Source organism: Abrus precatorius, unplaced genomic scaffold (genome assembly GCF_003935025.1).
Source record: "Abrus precatorius isolate BTA unplaced genomic scaffold, Abrus_2018 Scaffold10, whole genome shotgun sequence".
NCBI lineage: Eukaryota > Viridiplantae > Streptophyta > Magnoliopsida > Fabales > Fabaceae > Abrus > Abrus precatorius.
The window spans coordinates 8344191-8356706 of NW_020874292.1; the positions used below are offsets into that span (position 1 = coordinate 8344191).

At 28.1% G+C, this 12516-nt stretch overlaps 1 protein-coding gene across 1 annotated transcript; it reads left to right on the top strand.

The window, feature by feature from the left end:
* The first annotated feature begins 11399 nt into the window (after positions 1-11399).
* LOC113850862 (abscisic acid receptor PYL8-like) lies at positions 11400-12121 on the top strand. The gene is made up of 3 exons (XM_027481389.1): positions 11400-11523; positions 11609-11809; positions 11888-12121. Exons 1-3 carry the CDS (start codon positions 11419-11421, stop codon positions 12119-12121), a joined length of 540 nt encoding a protein of 179 aa, XP_027337190.1. The 5' UTR covers positions 11400-11418.
* The last annotated feature ends 395 nt before the right edge of the window (positions 12122-12516 follow it).

Sequence of the window (12516 nt, forward strand, 5' to 3'; positions counted from 1 at the left end):
ATTATAATTACTTAAAAATACTTTTTATTTACAAAACCAAAAAAATTATATTGAAAACAATATAAATATATCACTTTATTATTGACTAAAAACAGTTAAATTTATAAAAAAATTAAAATAAAATAACTTAACATATTTTTTATTTTTAAGTGAAAAACAATTTTATAACTCTTAACTATTTTATTATTTACCATTTTCTCAAACATATCTTAAATATAAATACATATAATTCAATTAATTCAAACAAATGACACATTTTTTTCTCTTAAAAATTTTCACCAATTAATATTAACTCTTTCTTAGATTTAAGTCTAATTCGGCTGAAAGAATATATAATGTAAAAAAAATAAGTATTTCATTATCTTTTTAATTAAAAAGTTAATTTATATGTAATGAATGGTTAAATTTAAATTAATGATAAATATGTGTTCACTTTCTTATATTACACGTTTCTTCACTTTAAATAAATTAAATTTTTATTTATAAAATGAGAAAGTGATGATATATTTATTATTGATTTTAATTCTAATAACTTTTAAACGATGAAATGTATAAAGTAAAAAATTAAAATATTTATATTTAATTTAAAATTAGCCATTTTTAGAAACTACTTAAATTAAAATTAATCATACATAGATCTCTACTCTTTATAATTTATATTATTATATATCTCATCTAGAGGAACTAAATCTGTTTTTTTACATGCAATCTTAAATATTATTGAAAAATGAAGTGAATGCTTGTATGTACAAATTTTTTTTACACGCTCAAAAGAGAAAAGAGAAAGAAGATTAATTTATATTACACCCACTCTTAAATTATTCAACCAGTGTTTATTAAATAATTTGATCTGATTGAATAAAAAATTATTAAATAAATTGTACGATGGAAAGAAACATTGCTATATCTGTTCACGTGGATCGATGTGTGACTTATTTGAGCTCATGAGATAGAGTTGTTCAGGGATTTTTCTGCAAGTTGGCGATTTGCCCAACTATCAAAGCAGAACTTTGCAGCTCCATTGTGATCTTTCTATTGCTAAAAGTATTTTCATTCATAAGCTTAAGCTTGTTGTGGAGATGGACTTTTAAGGTAATTTAGCTTAGGAAAGAATCTTGTCCAACGAATCATTGTTTTGAGTAGTCTTGGCACAATAAATTGCAGGAATTTTATATATAAAATTAAATATAACACAATTATATATAATACACATCATAACAACTCAATACAATTTTAACTATATATAATTGAATAATTGCGTTAAACGCATATCTGATGAAAACCCACGAATCATAAGCAATCCTAATGAGAACCCGTGAGTCATAAACAATCCTTGTTTTGAGTGAGCGTGTACTACTCTCTTATCTGATTGCTATTATCCCACACTAGTAACTGTCTAATGGATCAACAATTATATAAGCCTAATCAGACGAGAGCAGGAACCTCTCACTGGGCACATAGAATAGTCTAACCCATCGTAGACTATTCACCCTAAAAGCCCAATTACAAAATTTATATAATAATAATAATTATTATTATTATACACATTTATTTTACGTCATAATTAATAACAATATAACCATAATAATTTAATAATGCTAATCCATAAATTAATATTAATATTAATATTAATGTTAAAAAATCTAACATTCTCCCACTTGGATAGCATTATTAAATTACTAAGTCCATAAACTATGTTGTCGTAATAAGTTATTAATTATCACTAAAGAAATGGTAAGCTCTCGATAGTATACAATTATATCCGATAGGGATATACATTACATACTACAAGCAACTTATATTCCAATCATAATATAGATAAAGGAAACATATATATCATTTCCACAAAGGTTCAAGTATAAAAAAATTGTCATAAAAGATATGTCAATAAAAGTGACGTCAACAAAACATATATCTCATAAAGAAATTAGATAATAATGTCAACGAACAAATACAAAATTTAACTCCCACTAATCTAAAATATCAAAAGACTTGACCTGACTCATATGAGCTACATGATTCAAAAAAAACTCTAATGGTAAAGCCTTTGGTTAGTGGATATGCTAACATGTTCTTTGTAGCAATGTGCACAATTTGAGTCTAAAACTCAAGTACTTTCTCTCTAATAAACAAATACTTTATATCAAAGTGTTTCAAATGAGTAGAACTCTTATTATTCTAAGAAAGAAGTACAGCAACAGTATTGTCGTAATATATCACAAGTGGCCTAAATATACTCTTAATAATGCAAAAGCCAGAAATTAAATTCTTTAGCCACATAGCCTAGCGGGTAGCCTCATAACAAGCGACATACTTTGTTTTCATAGTAGAAGTAGCTATAACTATCTATTTGACACTTTTCCAATATATAGCTCCTCCCGCCATCATAAAAATAAAGCCTAAAGTAGACTTACGGTCGTCAGGGCAACATACAAAATTAGAGTATCCAATGACCTGAAGTTGATCAGACTTCGCATAGGTCAACATATAATCTTTGGTTCCCTGCAAATATCTCAAGACCTTCACGGCTTTCCAATGACCCAAACATGGGTTGCTCAAGTATCTATCTAAAGCATTAACAACATAAGCAATATCGGGACGAGTACAAACTTAAGCATACATCAAACTTCCAACAGCAGAAGCGTATGAAACTTTCTCCATTTCAAACAACTCTCTATCATCATGAGGACACCAAAAAATTAGAGAGTTTCTCACCCCTTTGAATAGGTGTCAGGCTAGAGATTTATTATTGAGTAATCTATAATATTTTATACTTGTTCAATGTTAATTGAAGGATTATTTGGTATTGGAATAGATTTAGATGGAGTTTGAAATTATTTAAAAAAAAAAAAAAGTGAACAGTACCGTATGAACAGTGTCGGATGAACAGTAAACCGCCTATGAACAGTGCAAACTGCGTACAAACCGTGTATAAACAGTAAAAACCGCGTATGTACAGTGACTGCTGATGTCATCAGTGACATCATCATGACGTCATGGCTGACGTCACATACGCGTACAGTGCGTGTACAGTACGCGTGTACAGTATTTTCTGGCATGAATAGTGCTCTGAACAGTGTTCCGGCATGAACAGTAGGCGGTGAACAGTGTTTCCGGCGATGAACAGTAAATTCCGGCGGTGAACAGTAAATTTCAAAAATTTTCTATAAAAAGGGGGCTTCACACGAAATTTTCATTTCTTCACCCCTATCCAAGGTTCTAAGGCCAAAAACTATCATTTCTCTCATACTAAACCTTCCTAAACTTAGATTTCTCGCCAGATCTGAGATCCTACGTCTATTCTGAAGGATTTGAAGTAAGTTTCTTTAAGTTTGAAGCTAGATTTACCGTTCGTTTCTCTTCTTCTTCTCTTTCTCATAGAAGTTCATGGTGTTCTTAGGAGAAACTCCGTTCTAAAGCCAAATCTTCGGTGAATCTTGCTATAAAATAAGTAATATTCGGTAGATCTAGTGTGAATCGTCGTTCTGAGGTAAGGGGAGTTTACTTTAACCTATGAACTACGTTTTGAACTGTTTAATATGCTATTTCAAGATGTTTTAATATGATTTTTGTTAGATCTATTGAATAAAAGCTATTTTCTAAGCTGTAACTGCAGTTAATTGATTTAAAATGCTGAGATTTTGGCTGATCTATCTTAAACTTGCCTTAGCTGAGCTGTTAAAATAATTTTGGTGGTGTGCATCATGCTGAGATATATGTTTTGCATCATTATAGAGCCGAGTTACATGTTTAGGTGGGTAGACGTGTAACGGTAAGTTCATGCTGAGCTGCTGTGCTGTGCTGTCTGGATCCAGATACCGGAATGGGTCGCTCCCGGACCGGCTCGGTTCCTTCTGGATTACTTAGGCTGTGAAACCAGTTGGAAACCGTTTTCATGCTGTGCATTAGATGGGCTGGAAATGCATGGGGCTATTGCTGTGAGAAATATTTTACTTTATATATATGATTTTATTTTATTTTTGTAAGCTCACCCTTGCATTTCTTTCTATGTCGTTGTGTGCGTGTGTACTGCGATGATCGTACGGTGGTACGTGAGCAGATGTAGCAGGTGTTGCATCTACTTCACAGGTTGAGGGGCCAGTGAAGAAATGATTGAAGCTGGGGTCGAGTAATATTGCATCAAAGTCCTTTTTCCGATATTTTGAGACCTCATGTAGAGGGAGCTACGTAGTATAATTTTGGGTATTTTTGAATATTATGAACTAAATGTAATATTATGTTGTTCTGTTGGATATTTGTTGTAAGAAACTCTGTTTTATTTTGAATGAGAAGAGAATTTCATAATTATATTTTCTATACTTTATTTCAAATAAGTTGTGATGTAGAAACAATGTTCTCGGTTCCTTATAAAAGGGGTCGTGACAATAGGCGCGACACACAAAGAACAAGAATACATATTAAACATTTTAAGGATCCTATCAATGTACCCTTTCTGAGACAATCTAAGAGTAACACAAGACCTATCACAACAAATCTGGATGCCTAGAATAACATAAGCATCATCAAGGTCTTTCATATCAAAATGGCTACTCAATACATTCTTTGTCTCATTCAAAGATATCATCAACATGTATGACAAAGATGATAAAATTGCTCCCACTCATCTGATTGAATAAAAAATTATTGAATAAATTGTACAATGGAAAGAAACATTGCTATATCTGTTCACGTGGATCGATGTGTGACTTATTTGAGCTCATGAGATAGAGTTGTTTAGGGATTTTTTCGCAAGTTGGCGATTTGCCCAACTATCAAAGCACAACTTTGCAGCTCCATTGTGATCTTTCTATTGCTAAAAGTATTTTCATTCATAAGCTTAAGCTTGTTGTGGAGATGGACTTTTAAGGTAATTTAGCTTAGGAAAGAATCTTGTCCAACGAATCATTGTTTTGATTAGTCTTGGCACAATAAACACCTTCTTAGGGTACATTGGGTTGCTATCTTAACTTCTTGTTATTGAAAAATAAATATATCAAAAAATGCATGCACCCATATGACAAGGCTACATCGTGAGGGTAATTTTTGTCGTTCTGTAGTTGACATGGCCGATTTTTCTTTGATTCATCTTAGATAATAAAGACAGAAATACTGACATAATGAAAAACAGAAATATTAATGTTTATATCTGTATATTGTGTTTAAAAATAAGAATAGAATGTTATATATTGCATCTTGTATTACGAGAAAAAACAAAAAGAATTAGGATTAAGAGTAATGTATGTAATTTTGTAAAATTATTAGGAATATTTTAGTCTTCAAAGATATAGTTCCTGTATCCCTGGAATTAGGACACCAGTGTCCCTTCTTTTAGGAAATATACTAGTTTTCTTCAAATTTGTGTTCCACGTATCTTCGTGTATCTCTATCCAACCAAATGTTACCTTAAAGTCGATGGATAATAATTAGCTTTCTCTCAATTCATTTCTTCTATATAGTTTTGGGCTTTAGCCCCACTTGATATACATAAAATAATTTTTTTATCCGAGTAATTTAGCATATGTTATTGATAATAATATTTTTTATTTCAATTTAAATTGACAAATTTATTCGCATTAATTAATGTGTGTGAATTTCACTTCTGACTTCACACTTGTTATGCAGCGAGAAATATCCTAATCACCAAATAGACCCATTTGCCGACAATTCCACCAAACTTCAAAATTCATACTTGACTTTGACTCTCAACGTTTTCTGGCAAAACAAAACATGAAATAACGTAAAATAGCTTAAATATCAATTTACAACACAGCATTACTGAGTTTGCCGTCCAACCAAACAAGAAAGAGCTTAAGAATGATACTTCTTTGCACGTTACCTTTTGTTTTCCCTATCATGGACCAACATGCTTTCCTTTTAGCAAGCATTTCTCACGCCACGTAACAATAATAATTAAATAAAAACCCGTGTGAATGTCCAAAAGTCTTCACCAAAGAGATCAAACTTATTTATATATACGCATTAACTTGCAAAAGCTAGGTTACCACATTAATTAAGATCGTGATGTGTGAGGGTGAAGTGCATAAAGTTCAAAAGTGAGAGGATGGGGTTGAGACCTCTTTAACTACAAAAAGACGAACTTATTAATTGATAATTAGCGATTCCTCTTATAAGATTTGAGAAATTGAATGGTGTGTATTATTGAAATAAAATTTGAATTTTAATTACAAATAAATGTAAAAATATCTAAACACTACACTTAATTTTCTTCATGTAATTAATATCTGGTGCCCACTGCGGCATCTCATATTGAACCAATCATAGGCACCCGGGTGCATTTTTCAGCATGTGTACACTAAATTTAAGTTGGTCCATTTTTGGCCTAATGAAAAAATTGATAATATTATATACTATATATTCAATATACTCTTTTTAATATATTTAAATTATTTGTATAATTTTTATAACTGAAATTCATTATTGATTCAAGGAGAGTTGTACAATTTTACTAAAAGAAAATACATCAAAGGTCAGCGTGATATTAACAATCCTTAATGCTCATTTGGCCAGTAAACACTGCTCATCATACATCTTTTTATACTTTTTTTTTCAATATTTTTATAATTGAATGAAATTTCACATGAAAAATAGTTTTGAGGCTTTTTTTTTTATTGTTAAAAGGACTAATAGAAAATTTTATTCAATAATAAAAAATGTATTTAAAAGGTATTGAAATTGTATTCTTAAATTTTTTCTTATTTTATTATCATTTTTGCTTATTTAATTGCAAATTCAAATGCAGTATTGAGAGAAACTAAGAAAATTTTGAGAGCCTTACATTGTGATCTTGAAGAATTCAAAGATGGTGATCATAGAAAAAAAAAGGTTTCCTTCGAAGTTAGGTTGTCTTTAAAGTGGACAACAAGAGTGTATCTATTTTTGGGAACAATTTTTTACGCTGCTTTGCAGCATATACTTTCAGAAATAATATCCTTTAATTTTCTCTTATTTTTTATCCAAAAAAATTATGTAAAAATATAACATCCGTATTGCTATCTTTAAATTTAAAAATATAATTATAAAACCAATGATTAGAGATAGCTTTTCTCACTCCTTTTATGTCCAACATTAACTTTGCGTCTCATATCATTGACTAATTTAAATTTCATCAATAAACGTTTTGTTTTTTGTTTTTTTTGTAGGAAAGCAACACTTTGGTAACCATTAGATAGTTGAGAGAGATCTGAGATAAATTGCTTCGTAAGTTAATTAATAATGTACTTATTTACGATTAAATTATGAGAAAGTGATAACAATAAGCTTATAATTTAGATACAAAATTATGAATGATAAATGCTAATTAATATTTTTTAAACATTCATAATAGACTCTAAATTAAGGAAACATTTTTTTTGTCATTTTTAATAAACTCTAAATTTAATTATTAATTCTTTAAAGCAAGACCTACTAAGAATAAACAGTAACTAAATGTTAATTAATAATAAATATATGTTAAAGTGGCATAGAAAAGGTTTTAAAAAAATCAACAAAAAATTATCCTAAAAGACTAATTATAACCTAAAAACTAAACTAATAATAAAAATTTTGTTAAGAATATAAAAATATTATTTTGCAAGTGATTCTTTAATCTAAGGGCAGTAACAACCTTACTTGTGAGTACCAAAGTAGCATATTCTCACAAACACGGCCATGATTCTAAGTTGTGCATTTGTGGTTTGTGTTTCTTGTACATATTTTATAATTTATAAGTAGACTGTGTCCAATTTTTTACGACCAAAAATGCACTACTACCCTTGACTCGTGAGGATAAGCCATATAGCTTCTCCAACTATCCAATATTTCACATTGGCTGCAATATTATGTTAAAAATTTAAAGATGAAATAAGTATTTTTAATAAAATTTTATTATTAATAATAGTTTTAATTTAATTTTAAAAATAAAAATGAATAATAGTATTATACGTATGTATAATTTTATTATTTAATTCACTTTTATCGTTTTTAATCCAATGACCAACTTAATTAATTAACTAACAGCGGTGAGAGTTACAATATGTTGATGTCATGGAGTGAGACTCAGGCTAGCCCTACAGCCTATAGATAGAGATGTTCACTTGAATATCCGAAGAGGAGAGATTTTTTAAGTTTATATAATAGTAATGAATAGTTAAATTACTGTCCTAGATATTAAATATTTGTAATATATTTTCTTATATGTAATATATATAATACGTAAGGGTATGGTTTATACAAGTTTTTAATAAATAAAAATATAAAAAAATTGATAATAATAATAAATTATTAAAATAATTTGTTAGTGTAAAAAAAGTATATTATCATCTAATTATCAACAATCATATCTTTAAAAAATTATTGATTTTTTAAGTAATTATTTTAAAATTTATATTATAATAAGTCAATTGATCGATGATATGAAAATTTTATATTAATAATATATCAAAATCAAACTTGATAATTATTATTTTAAATTTCAAACATATATTAGAAAAATATAAACTATTACATTTTAAACTTATAATTATGTATAGGTTAATTTAGTTCTCAAAATTAAACAAAAAAAGTCTTCAAAAACAGTAATTAATGTTCATAAAGTTAAGAAATTATTAATTGGATTCTCAATTTTGACAACTCTTGCTCTATAATTTGGGTTCTTGACTTCTGTCACGAGTGCTTTTAAAAAAAATTATTAATTAAAAATTTATTTAATCATTATTTTAAATGATAATTTATATAATAAATTTAAAGATAATTTTTATTAGAATAAAATAAATAAAAAAACTTGTTTTAATATATAAACTATCTTAATAAGTTTATTAGAATAAATTTAAAATAGCTTATATAAATTGTTATTTTTTTATAAACTTTTTAAATAGGTTCTAGATTAATTCGCTTATTTTACAAATTAATTTAATTAGGATTAATAAAATTAAATACTCGTTTAAATATTTTTCTTTTGTTTGATTCATCTAACTCGCAAATTAACAAGCTAGCTTAGGTCAATTATTTTAATATATATATTAGTATGATTTTTTATTTTTACTATTTATCTCACATGTCAAAATGAGTTAAACAAATGCTAACAGTTCCATCAATCCATTTAATTTATAAGTCAACAAAGTATAACACTTAGTATCAATTCAGCACAGACGTAACCTAAATGAATTAGGCTTATTCATATACTTAGCCTTAATTTTGTACATTAATCAATATATATATATATATATATATATTATTTTATTTATCTTAGTTAGTTTAATTCCTAATACTGAGAATTAAATTGACTGATATTTATTAATTTAGAGATAAAATTAACTTGTGTAAATTTTAAGAGTTATATAAATTAATATACAATTAATTGTCAAATTTTAAAATTATTTTTTTCATAACTTCAAGAGCTATACAGAGTCATGCTTAACGTGCATTCTTCCGTTAGAAAATAGACCAGCATGTCCCGAAATAAAATGCATTTTTTAACATATTTAAATAAAAGTTGAACAATTTATAAATTTATTTTATTTTATTTTTTTATTTAATTTAATTTAAATTTAATTCAATTTACGCACTTGAACATAATAGATAAATTTATTATTAAAATTTTTTTTATACACAAAAATTTTATTTACTTTTTTAACTTAGTAACAAAACATTTCAAGATTTATATAATAAAGTAGGAGTACCTCGCCTTTTATTTAATACTACTTTTATTCTATTTACAAAAAATAATTATTAATATTTTTAAATATATTAAATATTAAATTATTTTTTATCTTTATTTATTAAAAAATTTGTTTCAATAAAGTATTCGCCCTTTATTTATAAAATAGATATATTTATTTATTTAATACATAATTTTAATAAATTAAATATTTATTTTTTAGGGATAGCAACACAAATCTCGGCCGCAGGCCGTACAGTTCTGGTCACCACGGCACCTACTCGTTTTCACAGTTTAATGGGAATTGAAAAGGAATATTCTCCATGGATCACAGTGGAATGAAACATCATTTACACTTCATAAGCTTTATTGAATGAGTATCTTAATAAATAAAACCATAAAAGATTTAATGATTAATACATAAAAAATAAGTTTATTTTACTTATAATTAAGATGAAAATTATTAATAAATCTTTTAAGAAAAAGATGATTTTTATATGTTTATTCTCTTTTTGGGTTCTATCATTTGTTAAGAAAGGAAAAGATTTGTCATTTGTTGTATTAGCCATTAGTGTATGTTTGTTTTCAAAATAAAACTCGTGTTCGCAAAATGAAAATTCGTTCCTTCTTTGGGTGCATATTTAAATTTTATAAACTGAACCGTAAACACTAAAATGAACAAACAATAGAGACGCCAGCAATGGAAGAAAAGAAGAGAAACGTTGTAGGCTGAAGAAGATGACTTTTTATTTGCTGTTATCTACTTTGTGCCTTCACCTCAAATGTCGCACCAAAAATACCCAATCAAATCATCGTTGCTTCGTAAAGACAAGCGAATATTGTCCTTTCCATTTTCACGGTTAAAAACTTTTTCTAACTTTCTCCACCGTAAACACATTTTTTAATATTTAAGCTCATTTTTATTAGTGAGATTAATAAACACAAATTTACTAAATACTTCCTCTTTTTTTATAATATTTTTTATAACAATGTTTTAATTAAATTATGTATTATATTTTTAACTTTTTTCTTTTTATTTTTAAATAATTTCTAAAAATGTTTATCTTATAATATATTAATAATAAAAACATTTCAAACAAAATTTATTTAAACAAAAGTGAAATAAACATTATAAAAGTAAGTTATAACATTCAAGTTTATTTCTGGTTAAGTTCAACTCTAATATTATATTAATTATCAAAAAGCACACATGATTTAATTAATGAAAGATAAATTATAAAAAATAATTTTTTAAATTTTATAAAAAAATATTATATTGAAGATCAATAAAATGTTTTAAAATATTTTATAAAAAAATTGAAAAAATTAATAAAATATATTTAAAAAATGTTACTACCGTGAATCGTGATTCTTAAACTTATGTTCTTAAAGCAAATTTGGTGGGTTGATAAAAATGGCGAAATGGAGAGTGATTGAGTCGGACAAAATTTAACTGTAGTATGATGAATGTTAGTTTTTAATTAAACTTAAAAATTTATTTGAATAATTTATATAGTAAAAAGTAATATTAAAAGTTAATGTATATCACTAAAATAAAACTGAAATCATGAGGAAGATGCAGTAAATTACAGTAAACGACAGGCGCAGAAAAGGACAAAGCAGTGGCGAATTTGTAATAATGGGAGGAAGTAGGTGACGTTTGGAAGAAAACAAAGAAAAACAGAGTTTGGGGATAATAGGAAGGAGAGGGTAGTTGGAAGTTTTCTGACAGACACACCTTTTCTTCTTCTTCTTCTTCTTCTATGGAGATGGAGATGGAATACATAAGGAGACATCACAGGCAAGAGACAGAGCACAATCAGTGTTCCTCTGCTCTCGTTAAGCATATCAAAGCCCCTCTTCCTCTCGTAATTCCTCTCATTATTCAATTCCTTTTCTTTTTTTTTTGGTTAATTCTTTCTTTGATTAATATAATATAATCAATATAAATAGGTATGGTCGTTAGTGAGGAAATTTGACGAACCTCAGAAGTATAAGCCATTTGTGAGAAGGTGCGTTGTGAGAGGGAATCTGAGAGAGGTTGATGTTATGTCTGGTCTTCCTGCAACTACCAGCACTGAGAGATTGGACCTTCTTGATGACAATCACCATATCCTCAGCGTCAGCATTATTGGCGGTGATCATAGACTTAGGGTAGCATCTTTATTCTCCATTCTCCATTCTTCATTATTATCTCCTTACGATTGAGGTTCTCATGATATCGTGTTTCAGAACTACTCGTCTATTATGTCTCTTCACCCAGAAATTGTAGATGGAAGGCCAGGAACCCTGGTAATTGAATCATTTGTGGTGGATGTGCCCGAAGGGAACACCAAGGACGAGACTTGTTACTTCGTTGAAGCCTTGATCAAATGCAATCTCAAATCACTTGCGCGTGTTTCAGAAGGACTTGCTGTGCAGGACCACACTGAACCCATTGATCGGATGTACGACTTGTTCATATGATGTGGCTGCCATGGATGAAGCTTCGAGCACTTTTTCCTATCTTGGAGGCTTAGGAGATGGACTGGCAAATGGCAACGGTGATTTACTCTCTCTGTTATACTAATCTGTTTTAAATTTCATGGTTTCTCTCTTTAGTTGTTAAAAAGAACAGACTGGTATCTGAATCCAGTGCAGTAAATGGGTGATCGATCAACATGTTATGTTCTTTTCGTGTACAGGTGCTGGTAAAAGTTGCTCTATAAAATTGGTTCCATTGGTCTGTATAATTTCTAGTTGTAGTCAAATTTTAGCTTGTAGTAGAGGTTACATCTTAAATATTACTATTATACTATGATATTCAAAGTCGTTACATAACATAAACTTGTATATATTAAAAATTCACTAGATGTATGTTA